The following is a 20,296-nucleotide window of genomic DNA, read 5'->3' as shown; positions in this document are numbered from 1 at the left end:
TGAGAACAAAAGCAACACTGTAAACGTAAGTGATTGCAGGTTTGGAAAGGAGACTAATTTTACCAGGACCAGTCATAAATTCTGTTTGTAACTCTAAAAGAGATTCAATTTTTCCTCTCTGCTAAACCCTGGGTCTGACAGCAGCAGTTCATATCACATTACCATGGATTGGCAAACCCGTATACACTGCCTTGTATATGTGCGTGTACACATACTCACACATGCACATACTCACACACATATACACACACACAAATGCACACATACACATAAAAATAAATACATACATGTGTTAGAAATTTCATACATGAGCAGAAATAAACCTAATAAAATGGATGGGAAATTTTTAAAATATCCTAAAAAATAAAACAAAATGAAAAACTGATAGAAAATGAGACTGCCAGTCTGGGAATCAGACATATGAGTAATAGAAGTTACTTAAAAGAGAGAATGAAGAAAGAGGAGGGGAGCAAGTTATTAAAAAAATTAATAATATAAGATAATATCCCTAACATGAAGGATATCAGTATCCAGAATGAATGGTCCCTTCAGGTGCCAAGCCAGTGAAAGCAAAGAGGTCTATATCAAGGCACATCTTTTCAGGCCACTGGAAGAAAGAGACGATGTTAAAAATATTGAGGAAGAAAAAAAAGAAATGACATCTGATTTCTCAACACCAACAGTGGGAACTAGAAGATGATGAAGCAATCACTTAACAATTCTGAAAGAAATGTCTCTAAACCTAGAATTATATATCCAAGCTAGCAGTCAAGTGGGAGGGTAAAACAGACATTTTTTGATTTTCCAGACCTCAAAAACTGATGTGCTCCCAAAACAATGCAAAGAAGAATACACGGTATCCAAAAACCAGAGATCCAGCACAGGGCAGGAAAAGGTTGACAGCAAGTCCCAGGAAGACAATGGGCAGAAGTCATTTCCAAACAGTCTAGAACTGGGCAGTGACAGAGGTGAGGTGTTTATTCAAGAGTGAGGACCCAAGGGAAAAAAAAACCAAAAAAGGAAACATAAAGAGTAGTTGATATATTTGAATGCATTGAGAGGAGATTTACAATGCTGATGGGTAATCATTTAAAACTACACAAAGGGGAAAAACAAGGCAAGTATTAAATTCTAGTGGAAAAGTTATCCAAGAAAAAATTTCATCATTGGTCATTACGAATATTTTTAGAATCATAATAACATAAATACTAAACCGTGATTTATCCAAAATTGTTTATAACTATTGGCAGACGGGAGGGATGTGTTTGTGTGTGCATGTTGGTGTTAGCGTGTTACCTGGAAAGTGGAGGGACAAACAAGACAAAACAATTCAGAGAGTGGAAATTGGGGTCGAAGGTGTCCTGCCAGTCTTCTCACCCACCTACCACTCTTCCTGTAACACGCGACGTTAGCAGCTCCTTCTCTATAAAGCATTCTTGTTACTTACACTTTCCCTTCCACCCACTTCCTGCACATCATCCTCACAATAGTCACTTCTTCCTTTTTGGCCAGGAATAGTCTGCACATACATATACTGACATGTAAATATTGTTACTTGTTTGCATGCCTGTCTCTTCAATTACCAAAGGCTTTTGCCCTTTTGGTGCCATGTGACCCTTTGGAATCTGGTGAAGTCTGTATCTTCTCAGAATAATATTTTTACATGCATAAAATAAAATACAAGAAATTACAAAAGAAACCAATTACAGTCGCTCCTCAGTATCCGAGGGGGCCTGGCTCCAGAACCCACCACGGATCCCCAAATTCGAAGAAGCTCACGTCCATAGGCAACCCTCCATATCCGCGGTTCAACCAATCCCAGATGGTGTAGTACTGTAGTATTTACTGGGGGGGAAAAAAAAACAAACAACCCTGCATACAAGTGGACATGTGCAGTTCAAGCCCCTGTTGTTCTAGGGTCTACTGTATGTTGAAATATAGTTATCAACATATTTTAAAAAACAGATTAGGCTAGGTTCCCCCAGGAAATATACACCAATGTAACAGAGTTTTTTTTAATGCTGTCTTGATCCAGTTTTGACGCTCTGGCTAGAGGCTGGTCAGTTCCCCGACTTCAGCATCTAAGCTCACACCCCCCAATCACCTCCCTTTCTGGGATGTCACACTCGGGGCCACTATCCACCTGCCCTTATCACCCCAGGGCCAGGTACCAAACAACTGGGGACAGCCCCTATGCTCCAGAGCCTGCTGAAATTATTCCAATTAGCCAATTCTAAACCTGCTTGCCCTGCTTTGCCCATCCCTTCTTATGGAAACCATAATAAAGGCTCATGCCCACAGTCCCCCTCTCTCCTCCTGCCTCGTGATCAACCCCAGCGCCTCCACGTGTGGCGCCCCACAGTGTGGTGTGTCCTCCATCTCTTGGGATCTGTGAGTATAATAAACTATCTTTTTAATGGTAGTTGTTTCCCAATCTGCCGGCCTCACCAAACCTAAATAACAATTACACTTATTAAAAAGGCTGAGACTCCACAAGATTTGTGCATACAAATGTTCTCATGGGGCTTCCCTGGTGGCGCAGTGGTTGAGAATCTGCCTGCTAATGCAGGGGACACGGGTTCGAGCCCTGGTCTGGGAGGATCCCACATGCCGCGGAGCAACTAGGCCCGTGAGCCACAACTACTGAGCCTGCGCGTCTGGAGCCTGTGCTCCGCAACAAGAGAGGCCGCGACAGTGAGAGGCCCGCGCACCGCAATGAAGAGTGGCCCCCGCTTGCCACAACTAGAGAAAGCCCTCGCACAGAAACGAAGACCCAACACAGCAAAAATAAATAAATTAATTAATAAACTCCTACCCCCAACATCTTAAAAAAAAAAGGTTCTCATGAACAGCTTCGAGAGAGTGATAGAAAGACAGGGCAAAAGGAGAAATGGAACTGTGATGCAGTCACAGTGGAAGCCTCAGCTGACCCTAGGAGCAGCTCTGAAGCTGGGATGGCCCTTCTGAGTTGTCGCGCTTGAGGCTAGGGGCCTGGGCTTAGGTACCCTTGCAGAGAGGACTCAGAGGCAGCAACCTGTCCCCAGAGAGGGAATGTGATTTTGCTTGAAGCAGTTCTCTTAGGCAGAGGGCGATTCCTGGAAAGAGACTTCACAGATCCACTACGGTGATACAGAAAGACATATGCTTCTTATTAACACTTTAAAAAACAAGATAAACTTACTTTAATTTCAAAGTAGTGATGAATAGTATTTTGAGACAGAAATAACAATCATATGTGACATTATTTCTCTGTGAGTGCTATCAGCGCCACATATAGCTAACACTACTAGGATTTGTTGCCTGCCTTCCTGAAGGAAAAAAAAGTGCTAAATTTCTGTTACAGGCAAGTGAAAATACAAACCTTCAAATCCACACACCCAGTTAAGAAGACCTGGGGAGCCGGGACCTTGTTTTGTTCATTTTTAGATCTCCAGAGTCGGCCACAGTTCTGCACACCTACTGATGTTTCTTGAGTCATTACTATAATTAAAACTGACGGGATACAATTTAAAAGATAGAAATTTTAAAACGAACTCTTCCAAAGCAACGCCTCCGCAGCCTAAAGCAGCTACAGCAGAGAACGTCACTCTACGGTAAGTTTCTAGTCCAGCCGAAGCTTCTCTCTGCCCGCTCTGGCCAGGAGGGGCGGGGCCGGGGAGGGACACTCGCACTTATAGGCCGAGGAAGGAGAGGGCGGGGCCTGCTCCTCCGTGATTGACGGAAGCCCTTCCCTTTCAGCCCGCGTGCCCGCCTTCCACGCGCCCGGAAGTTCCGCCTTCGGAAGAGGAAGTAGCGGCGCGCAAGAGAGCCTGCAGTGACCGGGGCAACCTGCGGTGACCGAGCGAGGGGAAGGAGGTGCCGGCGGGTCGCTGCCACTCCGCGCCGGAGTTGGCGGTTAGAGGCGGGGCCGGAGCCCGGGACCGGAGTCAGGTGCGGAGGGGCGGGCTGGCTGAGGCCGTGGGGGTCTGAGATCCTGGGATTCGACGGTAGCATGCGCGGGGACCGTGCCAGGAAGACTCTGGCCGCGCCTTGCCCTCTACTGTCCTTTTCTTCCTTTATCTTTTTTTCTACGCCATACCCTTCCCAGACTCCCAGACCCTCGCTGAGCTCCAGGGCCGGGGGTCTAATCTGGACTCAGTGGGCTTCCTTTCTCCCATCGGATCACCACCTAGAACCCCCTTCTCCCCAACCCCGGGCCTACACCCCCTCGCTGTGACATGACTTCTCAGGGACCTCCTCACGTCACCGCCAAAATCCGCACACCCTTAGAAACGTGTCCCCAAAGGTGGTGTAGATTTCACACTAGTATTTCCCAAAGTGGGTGATATGCTAAAGCTCCACTTCGAGGGCGAAGTGGAGGGCGAAGTGGCGTCCCTACCCAGCACATTTCCATAAGGATGACGAGGAGGAGAAACAAGCGTTGGCCAGATTAAGAACACTAAGGGGGCTTCCTTGGTGGCGTAGTGGTTGAGAGTCCGCCTGCCGATGCAGGGGACACGGGTTCGTGCCCCGGTTCGGGAAGATCCCACATGCCGCGGAGCGGCTGGGCCCGTGAGCCATGACCGCTGAGCCTGCGCGTCCGGTGCCTGTGCTCCGCAACGGGAGAGGCCACAACAGTGAGAGGCCCGCGTAGCGGGGGAAAAAAACCCAAAAAACACTAAGGGAGTAGTTGGAGCCCAGGCATCAGCATTAATCTATCTCTTTGCTCTGGCACCTGTGAATTTAGACTTGCTTGGATTCAACACTGCGATTCCAACCATGGGTTTGTCTGTATCTACCCCTGATGTTGCAGTTCAGACGTCAGATCATCAGACAGCAGCCCCGCCTTCGGGATGCCCAATGCATGAAGGGAAAATGAAAGGTAATCTACCCTTTGTCTAGGAAATAAAAACGAGAATTCTCAAAAGAATCCTCAGGAGACAGTACAGCATGCTGGTGAGGCGCCTAGGCCTGGGAGTGAGGCGACCTGGGTTCACTCCTTAGGTTGTTACTTACAAGGATGTGACTGTAGACAAGTTACTTCTCTAAGTCTCCACCCATCCTCTGTAAGCTGAGGATATAATAACGATATTTCACAGGGTTAGTGTGATGATGGAGATAGTGCATGAGAGCGTAGGGATTCTTCCCATACATCAGCCCCCACCCCCAGAGTTTGCCATTGTCTACTTCAGCGGTTCTCCCCCCCTCACCCCGCAGGACACCTGGCAACGCCTGGAGGCATTTTTGCTTTGTCATAACTGAGAGAAGAGGGTGTGTCTAATGAGTAGAAGCCAGGAGTTCTGCTAAACATCCTGCAATGCACAGTGCAGCCCTTAAAACAGAGGCCCCAAATGTCAAGAGTGCCCAGGCTGAGAAACCCTGGTCTAGATCTCGCTGTCTTTCTTTACTAAGACAGCTTTACTCCTCCATCCGTTGGAGTACTCTCTGTGTAAAACTAAGGCATTGCCGGGACTTCCCTGGCAGTCCCAGTGGTTAAGACTTCGCCTTCCAATGCAGGGGGTGCGGGTTTGATCCCTGGTCGGGGAGCTAAGATCCCACATGCCTCACGGCCAAAAAACCAAAACATAGGGCTTCCCTGGTGGCGCAGTGGTTAAGAGTCCGGCTGCCGATGCAGGGGACGCGGGTTCGTGCCCCGGTCCGGGAAGATCCCACGTGCCGCGGAGCGGCTGGTCCCGTGAGCCATGGCCGCTGAGCCTGCGCGTCCGGAGCCTGGGCTCCGCAACGGGAGAGGCCACAACAGTGAGAGGCCCGCATACTGCAAAAAAAAAAAAAAAAAAAAAAACCAAAACATAAAACAGAAGCAATATTGTAACAAATTCAATAAAGACTTTAAAAATGGCCCACATCGGGCTTCCCTGGTGGCGCAGTGGTTGGGAGTCCGCCTGCCGATGCGGGGGACGCGGGTTCGTGCCCCGGTCTGGGAGGGTCCCATGTGCCGCGGAGCGGCTGGGCCCGTGGGCTGTGGCCACTGGGCCTGCGCATCCGGAGCCTGTGCTCCGCGGCGGGAGAGGCCGCAGCAGTGAGAGGCCCGCGTACAGCAAAAAAAAAAAAAAAGGTCCACATCAAAAAAAAAGTCTTAAAAAAAAAGTCATTGTATGATGGACTTGCTGTTCATTTTTTAAGTGCAAAGGGGAGAATGGAAATGCTTTCATTTTTAATCGGTCCACCTTCCACTTTAGATTGTCCATGTAAAAGTATGGCCTGAATTCACCTGACGTGTGACTTCTTGTTTTAAGACGTGAGGGCAGGAAGCAGTGTTGCATGCTTACTGAGTGCTGACACTCCCTTGTTATAACAGTTATAGCTTTTAGAGCTGTTATATAACAGTTATAGCTGTTCATTCCCTCCGTCAGTCAGCAAGGATTTGCTCCCTGCCCACTCTGTGCCAGGCACTGCTGGGTTTTGTGCGTTTGTTTTTGCACTGAGAGAACAGCAGTGTCCGAAACAGACAAAAATCCTTTGCCTAGTGGAGTTTACATTCTCATCCTCATAATCCTGCATGGTAGGTTTTCCCCCTGTTTTATAGTTAAGGAAACTTTCAAGTCACACAGCTAGTAAATGGCAAAGCCAGTGAAAATTCTGGGACCTTGGATAAGGACCAGTCCAGTGCTCTTCTGGGGTTTCTTCATACAGGAAAGAATGGAGGCAGACTTGGACGAAACAGGTGTGTGCCTGCTCTGAGCATCCCCAGGAAATCACAGAGCCCTGTGTACGGTTTGATTTCATTCGCTGTGTATCCAGGAGAGCCGTCAGCTGAATTTGCATTAGGAAAGAATGTAGGTATCTGTAGGAGATCGAAGGGGCTAGTGGTTATATAATATGAAAAATGTAAACAGGATTTTCTCTGCAACACCCAGCTGGGACCAGTGGCCCAGAGAAGATTGGCACTTGGAATGGTGGCGAGGAGAGGAGATGGAACAAGTCTCCCTCTACCCCTCAGGAGACAGCTGTACAGGGTCCTAGGGAATGAGGGTCTGGGAGGAGAAGCAGAGGAAAGGAAGTGAAAGGAAACATCTTTTTTCGTGTAGGGCACCCAGCATTCAGTGTATTCGTGGTGCCAACTGCTGCTGCTTAAGATAAGGGTTCCTTTACACAAGCGCTGTCTTCCTGGGCCGTAGCTCTCCCAATGCCTGCCCCCCACCTCCTGAGTCTACACCGCCTTCTGGGTCCGCACACTCGCTTCCAACAGTACCCAGGATCCTTGGGCACTCACTACCCTGCCCGCTGCTGTTCTTGCAGCTGGAGAGCTTTCCTCTTAAGTGGCATCTGGATCCTACGTGGATTGTGGAACGTTTTCTTTCATGTGTGCCCTTGCTTGATAAACTTGCTATCTGCTGACAGGGAATAGAACCTCGGCCAAGTGCTAATTTTCTGTGCCCTGTTTTAGTCCTGGAGCAACGCACAAGCAGAGTGGCATTCTTTTCTCCAGTAGCCTTTCTGAAGGCTCCTCTGCTCATTTTTTATCTCCTGTCCCCAGTCCCTGAGAGAAGGCCTCAGTAATGAAAGCCTGGCCTCCTGTGTCCCGGTTGGGATTGGATCTTGTCTGGAATTTGGGAACAGAAAATCAGGGAGACCCAGTCACATGTGGCCCCCGGCCCCACGGAGGTTCCTCTGTAGCAGCTCACAGCAGCTACCTTCCACCCCTTACTAAAACCCTGGTGTGGGCAGTAGCTTCTCGTGCAAATGCTGAGGCTTTGGGGTTTATTTTTACTAGGGGAATGACACAGTAAGCCAATGGGTACCCCTTTCTCTTTCAAGGGGCAAGTAAATTTATCGAACCTTTTGCTGGTCTTTAGGATGTTAGAATGTTGACTAGCTTAACTCCTGGCAGCTGTGAACAGTAGCAACCTGGTTTTGCCTGTGCTGGTGGGTCACTAGTCAAACATTCAGCTCTTTGGGCCCAGGATGAGAGAGGCAGATGTCCTGGCCTTTGTGGTGACACTGTTTTTACCCTTCAACTATTTCAGGCGGTGCAGTGAGTGCCGAGCCATCTGACCCAACCTGTGGGAGCAAAACGGACTCTGTGCCTGCGCACCAAGAACGTGCGTACGAGTACGTGCAGTGTCCCGTCACCGGCGCGATGGCTGAGAATAAGGAGAACCTAGATCCTTCTAACCTGGTAATCCGCGCCCGGCCCCTCTTCCTAAAGTTTTTATGCAGAGATGCTTTTACAGACTCCAAGACAAACTGCTAGGACTGATTCTTCTGTCCTTTGAAAACAAAGAAGTCTGATATTCCATCCACAGTGAAAATCTAGAATGTGTCACTAAGTGTAGTTTCAGAGAGCACCTGAGAAAGCAAAGGGCCATCCCGAAGCCCCGGAGTGGGCTGACCAGGAATAAGCCAGGCCAGAGGACATTGCCTTTTGGGATAGAGTTTTAGGAGGGCAGGAAATTCAGTTAGCACAGCTAGAATTCGGAGGTGTTCGTGGTCTGGGGAAACCTTGTAGGCACGCTGCAAGATTGGGGCGCCTCTTAAGGCACACCTGGGTGCCAGCCTGTACGGCAGTGACAAGGGTGGTGCAGTGTCACGTGGCAGCCAGCAGTGGAATGCCATCGAGAAAGCAGTGGTATGCTGCTGTCTGTCTATAAATACACACATGCAAACACACATGTACATACATAGCCCCACCTTCTCTCTTCCAGGAATTCGTAGCAGTTCCTGCCCATCATGGTATTAGTTTTTACTTTTTAATCCTTGAGGAGAAAGAGACCAAATTTTTAAGTACAGCGTGCGTTTACCATTTATGAGAACTCCAAACAACGAGGAGAAACAGCCAGATGACCTGAGAGTCTGCAACTTTGATGTCGCTGGTCTAATAGGGAACCTGTGCTGTGTTCGTGATGCCTTGCTTTCTAGGAAGTAGTTCATTATATTGTTTCAACTTTATATCTCTAACCTTTTTTTAAAAAACCCATTTATTTTATTTAGATGCCACCACCTAATCAGACGCCAGCCCCCGATCAGCCGTTTGCACTATCTACTGTGAGACAGGAGTCATCTATTCCGAGGGCAGATTCAGATAAAAAGTGGGTTTATCCTTCCGAACAGATGTTCTGGAATGCGATGTTAAGGAAAGGGTGAGTGAGTAAGCACATTACTGAGGGTATAAATTTGCTCGTGAATCTAACCTCTTTCACATTTAATTCTTAGATGAATTAAATGTGAAAGAGGTTTTTAATCCCCCAGACGTACAGTAAATGTTTATAATAATCAACTGATTTTTCAGACTCATCAGAATATAAGTGCAAGGCCAATGTATTAGGATTCTCCAGAGAAACAGACCTAACAGGATGTGTATGTCTTTCTATACATAGAGAGAGATTAGTGATAAGGAATTGACTCACAGTTATGAAGGCTGAGAAGTCCTACAATCTGCTCGGCAGGCTGGAGACACAGGAGGGCCGATGTTTCAGTTCAAGTCCTAAGGCAGGAAAAAAACCGATGTCCCTGTTGGAAAGCAGGCGGGCAGAAGGAATTCCCTTTTACTGGCAGAGGCTCAGCCTCTTTGTTCTGTTTCAGCCTTCAGCTATTAGATCTGGGCACTCTCTGCCCATTTAAATGTTAATCTCATCGTAAAATTAACCCATCATAGCCAGTAATAGTTTAAAAAAAAAAAAGGTAACACTACTATATAAAATACTTGGGAAAGGTAGGGAATCCGTGATGCTAATTGAAAAAGTGTCACCTTAAAAATAGATGGATCCTTGATATCTGGGTAAATCTGATTTTTGGTGACTCAATGAAATGAATACATGGCATTCTCAGTAATATTTGTCAAGTTTTACCAAAATGTTCTTTCCTAGGTGGACATGGAAGGATGAGGATATTAGTCAGAAAGACATGTATAATATCATTAGAATTCACAACCAGAACAATGAGCAGGCCTGGAAGGAAATTTTGAAGTGGGAAGCCCTTCACGCTACGTAAGTCTGTTTGAAGTCTTAAAAAACATCCTTCCGGCATCTTCCTAATGTCATTGCCACTTTCTATGAAAAGAAATAGAGAAGCATTTTATTCAAACAATGTGCTATTCTGATAAAACATTTTAGGTAGTGGGCCTGTTCCAGACCACCCCGCTCGGCCATGTGAAATGGCAACTAGTTAATTATGCTCGTGGGTTTGGTGAGTCCCAAGTGCAGAAAGGACAGAGCAGGGATGGCTCGTCTCTGCTCCCTGATGCATGGGGTCTCAGCCACCGAGACTCAGGGGTCAGGGGTGGCTTTGACAGCCGTGGGCTGGGATCTTCTGGTAAGTGATACCAGCTGTCGGCCGGGACACTTGCCCATGGCCTCTAAATGTGGCTGCTTCGGCTTCTTCACACCATGGTGGCTGGGTTCCCAGAGCTAGAGTTCCAGAAAGCGGCAGGGAAGCTGCCTCTCCTTTGATGACCGCCTGCCCAGATTCAAGGGGAGGGGCCGTAGACGGCAGCTCTCAACAGGAGTGTCAGAGTCCACTGCAAGCAGAGCATGGGGGTTGGGAGATTCTAAAACGCTCTCTGCCCAAAGGGAGCTGGGAAAACCAGTTTTGTTTGTTCACTCAGCAGCGTTTATTGACTCCCCATTAGGAGCAGACATCAAGAGGCATCTTTGCACACGGCCCTTTTCTCAGGGAGACTAACCAAATGCAGTTGTGAGTTAGTGGCGAAGGGCCATCAGTCTCTTCAGGGCCGCGGTCCTCATGCCGTAGCTGCATCAGCATCACCTGCGGGTTTGTTAAAATACCGAGCGCTGGGCCTCACCCCTAGGGTTTGCGATTCAGTCAGTCTGGGGTGAGGCCCAAACTTAGCATTTCCAGAATGATGGCGGTTTGAGGGCTCCCCCGGAGAAGCGTGGGGCGGAGGGTGGAGTCTCCACGGAGCCAGATTTGACCATGGTCGGTGGCTAATATTTTTAATTCATGGCAAAATGCGAGTGATTAATTTCTTGGGTAAAATCCACTTAATGATTTTTAAGGTGCTGTTTGTTTTTTCATGCTTGGACTCTGAAGTTCATTAATCACTCCCTGGGTGTCACTTGGCCACGCTTCCCCTCTCAGTTCCCCGGGATAGGCAGGCGTCATCCTCCTGGCTGGCTCGTGACGGGGGCTCCGAATGTCTGCAGCGCCTTGTGCTCAAAGCGTGCTGTCGTTAGAGCCGAGAAGGGAAGGAGCTCGGCTAGTCCTCGCCTGGGGGCCCGTCACACTCGGGGTGCTTTGCTCCCTCCCAGTTCATTAGAGAGACCCGCCCAGGCCGAAACCTGTCTCAACAATGACAGCAGCTGCCCAGACAGGTGGCCTCCGGGAGCTCCCCCTCCCTCCACAGGGGCCGCTGCCGTGTGCCTCGTGCTAGGCCTACCGTGACCCCCCAGTGCCGGCGCGCGGGCCGGTGGGCACCTGGGACGTCCAAGCCTAGGGTCTGCCCAGAGGCTGAGTGGACTGTCTAGGCAGAACCTTGCCCTCCGTCAGCTTGTATGCAGTTACTTAAAGAGATGGTTCCAACACTGATGACATTAGTTCCTAGGGAATCAGCCAGCAGTTTTCTTTCCTCACGAAGGCTGTTTATTGGTTTCAAATGAGAGAAGAGTATAGGATTTTCGTATATTCATCTGAAAAAACCCCAGCTGCTCTTCGTGACAGCGAAGCGTGATGCCCGATGCCTCACACTTTCCTTCCTGAGGGTGTACCCCCACCCCACGTGGAAAGGCCCCGTTTCCTCACTCCTGCCAAGAGCAGTGCAGATGTATGGAGGGAAAGGCGGGGAGTAAAACGTACTTGATCCAGAAGTAAAGCACAGAATTTTTAACGAATAGGGCTACTTGTTTGAATTTTTTCGAAGTTACCTTTCTCTGTAAATGTGGTATTATGTAAAATGCCTACAGAAAAATGTGTATTATTGAGAAACTGCAACACCCTATTTTTCAAGGGAAAGAAAGTATTTTAATAGAGTTTTCTTCCTTGGGAATTTCTAGGGAGTGTCCTTGTGGTCCATCACTGATCCGGTTTGGAGGGAAAGCGAAAGAGTATTCACCAAGGGCGAGAATTCGTTCCTGGATGGGGTGAGTGTCAGTGCAGACATGTTCTTTTCTGTTCCTCAGGTCAGGGTCTGCTTTCTCTTGGCAGCAAAACCAGACAGTGGAAGAACTGTGGTGCTAACTTCCAAAACGTCACCGGCGCCCAGCCGTAGACCTGCGCTCCCGCAGGGCGGCCGCTGGCAGGCGGATTGCTCAGGGCGCCGCGGGCTGCTTCCTGTCTAATTCTTACAGGATTGAACCAAGCCATCTTCTGTGTTCTCGCAGCTGTCCCCTCCTCCTCCCGCGCTCCATCTCTGTCCGCCTGTGCAGTCAGCGCTCCTCTTGTAGTCGGATTTGCAGCTCACGCCCGCATTTCTGCAGGACCTCAGCTGACCTCCCAGGCCTGGGCGTCTTTCCGCCGTTGACCTTATTCCCTTGCAGCAGATAAGCTGTCCTCTGATCGGGGCTCCTCCGGCCCTCCAGCCCCACCTGCCTTCAGCACTGTGGACTGTTCTGACCTCCGAGTCTCACCTCCCCTTAGACGTGGACTCCGAGAGCAGGCCTCCCCACACGCGGCCTCACCGCCTTGCTCACCGCCTAAACCCGAGCTGAACACCCCACCAGCGTTTTAACCCCCGCCGCCATGTTTTCATTCCAGGTACGAGCTGCCTTTTGACAGGCACGACTGGATCGTCAACCGTTGCGGGACAGAAGTCAGATACGTCATTGACTACTACGATGGTGGCGAGGTCAACCACGACTACCAGTTCACCATCTTGGACGTCCGGCCGGCTCTGGATTCGCTCTCGGCCGTGTGGGACAGGGTGAAGGTCTCCTGGTGGCGCTGGACTTCCTAACCACTGCTTTGTCAGACATGGGAATATATAAACTATTTTTTTTTTCTGAGCAATACATTAAACTACTTTCCCCAAACTGAATTGCACTCCTGATATAATGGGAGTGTCAAGGGGGTCATCACACCTTACACGTCACTTAGCAGAGGGCGCTCTGCACGTGCTCTTCTGAGCTCTGTTTCCACCTTGCAGTTGATACTGCATCATTTTAAGTCGTCTTCCCATTTAGAGAAGTGGGAAGCACTCCCTGTAGCATTGCCTGTGTATTTAATCTAGAAAAGTCTGAACAACCTCCGAGAAAGACCTTTGCTTAAAATATGAAGAGAGCTGCTTTTTTCCTCCCTGTTTTCTCTTACATACTGACACGTAGATCTGAAAGCCCATGGGATGCTCAGGAGCTCTGACCTGGTCCAGTGTTTCAATTAAAAGTGTTCCGTTACGCTTTTTAAAACGTCACCAACATTTCTAAAGTTCCTGCGATACAGTAGTGGCCCTGAGGGAAATGCGCTCAGCCAGACTGAAGTGCGTCTGGCTCTGCACATTTTCGCTTCTGTGACTTTTTCACACTGGACCTTGATCTAGAATAATTTCAGCTCCCCCATGACTTGATGATGCACGTGCATTGGAGTATATGTTTTAACTTTTTAAATATTTTTGTTTTAATTCCAATTGTTCTGATATGTAACTCTGCCCGCCCCCCGCAAGCGGGCCTCACTGTACTGGCATTTGACAACTTAATCCCACCCTTGAGTCCCATTCCTTCCCCTGCCTGAAGCCCTTCTCTGCTTGGCCTCATCTGAACCATGAAGGTCTGGCTGAAGTCGCAGTGCTGGGGACAGTCCCACTCTAAAACACGATTATATTTTGTCCACTGTCGTTAGAATTCACAAGGAGAATGCTTTTCCCAGATGTAGAATGGTTGCACCAACTCACTGTCTCCGTTCACATTTGTTTGTTTAAGGGAGCTCTAAGTTTGCCATTGAAATTCTTTATACCAGTAATCCATACACTGGTTGTTCAACTTACAGCAGCATGTTACAGATGACTGTTGGTGGTGGTTTGGGGTTTTTTTTTAAAGTATTAATAATATGAACTCCTTTCATTTGAGTGCTGTAGTGTTAAATTAGTAGATGGACTTAGCAGTTTGGAGTGATCCATTTGGTATGAATTTCATTTGTTGTGTCTCTTTTGTGTGGAGTTTTAAAAATCCAACAACCCTAAACTCTTCTACATTTCAAAATACTTGTGTGTTTTCAAAGAAAATAAAGCTGATAGTTAACAGGTTTTGAAAATCTTTTAAGAGTAACTTTACACTTATTTCATCAGACAGATGAACTATTTCTAATCTGAGGAAAATAATTACTGTTGGCATGTGTTTTGGTCCTAAGTGTCATTGAGTAAGCATAGGTTAAGGCATTATTATGAGAAACCACGTATTGTAACTGGAAACTGAAAATTGAGCCGCAGGCAGGGAATCACCCCTTTTATAGGGTTCTAGTATTTCTTGAGAAAAACCACCTCTAAAGTAAACTGTCAGGTGAACCTGATGACAAGATCATGTTTGTACACCATTACTCCACTCCGAGAGAAGACTAGAATCCTGGATATGAGAGCTGCTTGGTGTCCAAATTATACTTGATTGTATCCAGGGATCAATACTTCTCTGCTCTGATAGGGGATTTCATTTATAACTTGAAATCAGTTTGGATATTCTCCAGGGTTTTAAACTAAGTCTTCAGTCGTAGACTCTTCAGAATCAGAACAAACTACTGCATCTAAGGCTAAGGATTAGCAAACGAGGTGAGGGTTTAAACTGGGGCTGCAGATGAAAATGCAGCAGTATGCCTAGTGGATAAAGAAAACGTGAGGGAGATGACTAGTGTTCAGCCATAATAAGGAATAAGATCTTGCCATTTGCAACAGCATGGCAGGACCTTGAGAGCGTTATGCCACGTGGAATGTCAGACCCAGAAAGACAAATACCATATGATCTCCCTTATATGCGGAATCCCAAACAGCCACAAGCACCCAAAATCCAGAGCTCGTAGGTAGGACGTTGACATTGATGTTGGCGCTTGCCCGAGTGCGGGGCGGGTCTCCAGTTACAAAGCAGATAAGTACAAAGTACAGCGTGGGGACTATAGTTAGTAAAACTGTAGTGCGTATTTGAAAGTTGCTAAGAGAGTAGATAACTAAAGTCACCACAAGAAAGGAAAAGAAAATTTCTAAGGTGACAGGTGTTAACGCCTTCTTGTGATGATCATTGTACAACATATACAGATATCGAACCATCATGTTGTACGCCTGAAATTATACGGCATTAATTATACCACAATTTTAGAAAAAGAAAAAAAGAACGAGTGTCCTGGAGGCAGACGGCTGGCTTAGAGCCACGACTCAGCCCTTCACTCATCTCAGTATCTCTGGGCCTCAGCTTTCTTGGCCATAAAAAGAATTAATAGAACTGACTTTTTGTTTGTTCACATGGCTATTACAAATACCATCAACTGGGTGGCTTATTAACAATAGAAATTCATTTCTTACCGTTCTGGAGGCTGGCAAGTCCAAGATCAAGGCACTGGCAGATTCGGCGTCTGGTAAGGAGGGCCGGCTTCCGGGTTCAGGGATGGCGTCTTCTTGTTTTGTTCACGTGATGGAAGGGCGAGAGAGCTCGTTGAGGTCTCTTTTATAGGGTAACTAATCCCATTTCTGAGGGCTCCTCCCTCATGACCTAATCACCTCCCAAACCACCTGAAAGCACTTAGAGCCTGCAGCTGGGAAAGGCTTAAAGAATGTCAGCCATCGCCTCATCATCACCAAGGGGGAAAAGGCATGGATGGGAAGAAAAGAAGTACTGAGAAATAATCCCCACCCTCTGACTCCTCCCAAGAAGAATCTGTCTAGAGGGGGGACGGCAGGGCCTCCTCCTGATGTGGAGGATTGGCAGGTACTCAGCTGCTTGCTCTAAGCGAGCTCACGTTATTTAAGATCGCTAAAGGGAAAAGACAGGTAGCAGCAGTCTGACCTTCTAAAGGATATAAGCACAACAGGGTGACATTTGGTTTACTTAATGTGCCAGATCCACTCGACAAAAATAAAGATTATAATTGGGCCCTTGTGCTTCCTAATTTGAAATGTAGCTCATTGTGTCCTCAGGATCACAAAGGTATCCCGTCCATGGAAACTTAACGTGTACCCAGATTCAACATGGATTGACAGTGTTATGTCTACTGCAAGTAAAATGGACCAAAGATCATTTCAAAAGCAACGTATTCCTCCTTAAGGTAAAATTTTCAAAATTACATAATTTCTTAGATATATAGTATATTAAAGCAACATATCTCACTTCTCCACCCCTCCCCCCAATAACAGAAATAACACATTTTATTGCTGCAATGGAGGGGAAGCCATAGTATCTTAAATAAAATTCTCTGCCATTTGTATATGTGGAAAACATCTAACTTCATGCTTCTGTACTCTACTCTCTTGCTTTGAAGAGAAAGCTGACAGCACTTTCTGCCAGCTTTTAACACACACCACGTGGCAAGCATGCCACTGTTTTTGTGAAATCATAGCAGGTACTGGAAATTCAAGTTTCTAAGACAAGTTTCTTCTTGGGGAGCCTGTATCGATCTGGGGGATGAGGCTTACATTTATAATTAGCTTTTACTTAATGCTTTAACAGATACATTGTCACATGTGCCAGGGGCTGCAGAAACTATTCATGTTGAGTGGTATAACCTAGGAATCGTGAGAAGAGAGACGATTTCACAGCAACAGTGGAGTCCTGATGGATGCTTAAAGGTTATCATTTTGGAGCTCTGTGCGGAATTGTCTTTTATACACATTGCTATTCCTTCTACATTTAGGATAAGTTAATGGGATGAGTTTCTGTGGCTCTTCAGTGGCTGGGTATGGAATAGTATCAGGATGCTTTTGGCTGCAAGGAAGAGAATCCCTGCTGGGACTCACCACCATAAGTGCAAGACTGGGCATGTGCCTGGTCCATTGCGTCTCTCCCGATGACTTCCTTCCAAGCTCAGTTTCAACCTCGTCTCAATGGGCTGATGTCTTTCATCATCATCAGATGGCTTCTAGTTGCTGTCTGAGCTTTCCGATCCTTATTTACGGCCAGTGGATATGAGGCGGGGTGGGAGGGGGAAGTCTCCCACAACCAATGGAAAATAAGTTTTCTCTTTAATCGATCTGGGCCAGTTTGGCATCAGGCCTGGGTCCTCACACCCCTCACCTTTTACATTCCCAGGGGAGGGCCTCGTGCTTAGATTAACCCAGACGAATCATTTGGAGAAAACTGCAGTGCCCACTAGACAATTATATCACTAATTCATTGAAAAATCCCATCCTTAGTTGTCATTTCATTGAAGTATTTTTTCCTTCACTCTCTTAGGTTGCATTTCCAATCTGGAGATGGTGGCTAGTGGAAGAGAAGAAGAAAGTGTTGGGCTTCTTCATTTCTAGACTGATCTCTGCATTGGCTAGGGGGTTTGAACAATCACTTTAGGTCTATAAGCCTCACTTTCCATAGATTCTCTTGAAGGTTCCTTTCCGACCAGAATTCTAGGTTTTATGTGGCCTATTTCTCTCACGTTCGATGGACTGGGTTATGCCATGTGTTATGCTGAAAATTTTTAAGCTCAGGGAAAATAATGTGGTTTGAAAACCTACTTCAAACTAGTTTTTACATAAAGTACATCAACGGATGCACTCTTTTTTTTTTTAACATCTTTATCGGAGTATAATTGCTTTACAATGGTGTGTTAGTTTCTGCTTTATAACAAAGTGAATCCGTTATACATATACATATATCCCCATATCTCTTCCCTCTTGCGTCTCCCTCCTTCCCACCCTCCCTATCCCACCCCTCCAGGCGGTCACAAAGCACCGAGCTGATCTCCCCGAGTGGATGCACTCTTAAAAGACTATATTTCAGATAATTCCTGGTTAACCAGTGCTTTCCTCTTCCTCTATAAAATGTGCTGGCTTAGAAACAACCCAAAAGTCCATCAACTGATGACTGGACAAACAAATTGTGGTCCATCCATACAATGGAATCTTATTCAGCCATAAAAAGGAATGAAACACTGATATATGCTACAATGTGGATGAATCTTGAAAACATTATGCTAAGCAATACAAAGGGCCAAATATGGTATGATTCCATTTATAGAAATGTCTAGAATAGGTAAATCTATAGAGGCAGAAAGTAGATTAGTGGTTGCCACAGTTGGGGTGAGAGAGGAACGGAGAGTGACTGCTAATGGGTGTAGGGTTTTCTTTCAGGGGTGATGAAAATGTTCTAAAATTGATGGTTGCACAACTCTGTGACTAGATTGGAAACCACTGAATTGTACACTTTAAAGGTGTGAAGTGTCTGGTATATACTTAGAGCTCAATAAATCTACTTGAAAAAAAAGGAAAACAATGTGCTGGCTGGTCCCTACAGCTAACAGATGCCCCTCTGCTCCTAGTAACCGAGTAGTCAGTCTACCAAGAATCAGTAACTTAATTAAACAAAACGAAAGACGATGCATAAACCAAGTCTGTACATACTAAGGAGTGATTCAGAAGGGTTTAAAGGAGAATCACTAAAAATACTGCCATGAAACTGGAAAGCACTGGGGAAATCCTGTAAACATCCAGAATAATTCTTTGCTCACTGCTTCGCAGTGGTTTCTACACTTTGCTGCAGAGAAACTGGAAGCGGGATGTTAGACGATGGCTGTGGATGAGCTAAGAAGCGGGAGGTGGGCTGCTGACCCTCCTGCACCCAGAGAAGGAAACAGCCTCAGCTCCACGTTGGAAGCTTAGCAAATGGTGTCCTTTTGTGCTTTCAGTTAAAACGTAAGGCAAACTCATTTTATGATTTCCTGTTTCATCTGACTTAAAAAAATATGTGACCACCTAGAGGGGTGGGACAGGGAGGGTGGGAGGGAGGGAGACGCAAGAGGGAATAGATATGGAGACATATGTATATGTATAGCTGATTCACTTTGTTATAAAGCAGAAACTAACACACCATTGTAAAGCAATTATACTCCAGTAAAGATGTAAAAAAGAAAATGACTCGATACTGTTCAGACAAAGTATTGCATTAGGGCAGCATTTTGGACCTTGCTGCCTTTCCCCACTCCACCTCTCCCCATTCCTTGGTTTCCCCAGCTAGATGCTCTTCAAAATTGTGTGTAGATCAGAATCCCCTGGAGGGCTTGTTAAAATGCAGATTGCCTACCGCCAGGGGTCCTGATTCAGTAGGTCCCGTGAGAATTGGCACTCCGAGAGCGTGCCCAGGAGATGCTGACGCTGGGGCCAGGGTTCGAGCTTCCCGTTCCTCCTGCATCCTTCAAATCCTCTGCACTTCCACACGCCCCATCTTTGCGATACATTTACAACGGCCACGTATTTACACAGCCGTGGGTCAAAGTTCCAAGTAGGAAATGTGAAAGCAAATGTTACGTGCAAATGCCACTTGTCCAACGTTGCTTATTCCCAAGTCGTCCTTGAAGTTCTCCCACTCCCCTCAGTTCTAAATGTTGCAGAATTCCACCTTTGTCTTAATAACGAAAACCTTTCCTTTGAAAGCTCATCTCACATCGCTTTGGTAGGTGACGATGGGGGCGGGGGAAGGTGACAATGGGGTGAAGACAGTGCCCACCCAACGGGGACACAGAAAACCCCTCTGATACTGGGTACTTCTTCTATGTGAATCGTGGTCTCAAAAGGCAAACGCTTTCCTGGTGGCCGCTCCCCTGAGCTGCACAGGTGTTCTGGGTCGTCTCTGCTGATTGAGCTTCTTCACCACATTCGCTTGCAAGGGCGTAACAAAGTGCACAATCAGAGTGGTTTGAACACCAGAAATGTATTCCCTCCCAGTTCTGGAAGCTACAAGTAAGATCAAGATGTTGACAGAGCTGTGGCCCCTCCGAAGGTGCTAGAAGGTCTGTTCCGGGCCTCTCTCCCAGGTTCTGGCAGTTCTTGGCTTGTGACAGCAGAACTCCAGTCTTCACAAGGCGTTCTCCCTGGGTATGTGTCTGTCTCTGCGTCCAAACTTCCCCCTTTTTATTAGGGCAACAGTCACGCTAGATTAGGGCCCACCCTAATGACCTCATCTTAAGTTGATCGTCTGCAAAGACTCTCTTTCCAAATAAGGTCACTCACAGGTACTGGGGGTTAGGACTCCAGCACCTTTTCGGTGGTGGACACAGTTCAACCCGTAACATTCATGTTTGCAGAATGGCTGTGAAAAACCTCACCAGCGCCAGGCCAGCTTGTCCCTCTGGCGTCTGCGCTCTGTCACTGCTGAATTGCTTCTTTGTTTGCACACTTTGCTCGGCAGTGACATTGCAAACCAGAACTGCCTTGGTCCCTAGCAAGTCTTTGCCCTTCTGCCAAGCTCAGCTGTGCTCATGGCCACAATGGCATCCGCCCCTCCAG

The 20,296-nt window shown here is 47.1% G+C and overlaps 2 protein-coding genes across 2 annotated transcripts in view; one reads left to right on the top strand and one right to left on the bottom strand.

Moving 5' to 3' along the window:
* The window catches only part of MID1 (midline 1), a 636,259-nt gene extending 632,632 nt beyond the window's left edge, over positions 1–3,627 (bottom strand). Inside the window, exon 1 of the mRNA XM_067724015.1 lies at positions 3,362–3,627. The gene's annotated coding sequence lies outside the window, so the exon portion shown is untranslated. The remainder of the gene's footprint in view (positions 1–3,361) is intronic.
* A 154-nt stretch (positions 3,628–3,781) lies between these two features.
* Positions 3,782–14,138, top strand: HCCS (holocytochrome c synthase). Its single transcript, XM_067724496.1, has 7 exons — positions 3,782–3,930; positions 4,727–4,861; positions 7,968–8,119; positions 8,932–9,080; positions 9,807–9,926; positions 11,949–12,035; positions 12,649–14,138. Exons 2-7 carry the CDS (start codon positions 4,759–4,761, stop codon positions 12,845–12,847), a joined length of 810 nt encoding a protein of 269 aa, XP_067580597.1. The 5' UTR covers positions 3,782–3,930; positions 4,727–4,758; the 3' UTR covers positions 12,848–14,138.
* Positions 14,139–20,296: the final 6,158 nt, after the last annotated feature.

This window comes from Pseudorca crassidens, chromosome X, assembly GCF_039906515.1.
Source record: "Pseudorca crassidens isolate mPseCra1 chromosome X, mPseCra1.hap1, whole genome shotgun sequence".
In the NCBI taxonomy this organism is placed as follows: Eukaryota; Metazoa; Chordata; class Mammalia; order Artiodactyla; family Delphinidae; genus Pseudorca; species Pseudorca crassidens.
This window is presented reverse-complemented; position numbering and strand designations above follow the sequence as displayed.

Coding starts and splice junctions, on each gene's coding strand:
- HCCS (XM_067724496.1), top strand. CDS start 4,759: ATGGGTTTGTCTGTATCTACCCCTGATGTTGCAGTTCAGACGTCAGAT. Junction 4,862..7,967: donor GCATGAAGGGAAAATGAAAG/GTAATCTACCCT, acceptor CAACTATTTCAG/GCGGTGCAGTGAGTGCCGAG. Junction 9,927..11,948: donor TGGGAAGCCCTTCACGCTAC/GTAAGTCTGTTT, acceptor GGGAATTTCTAG/GGAGTGTCCTTGTGGTCCAT.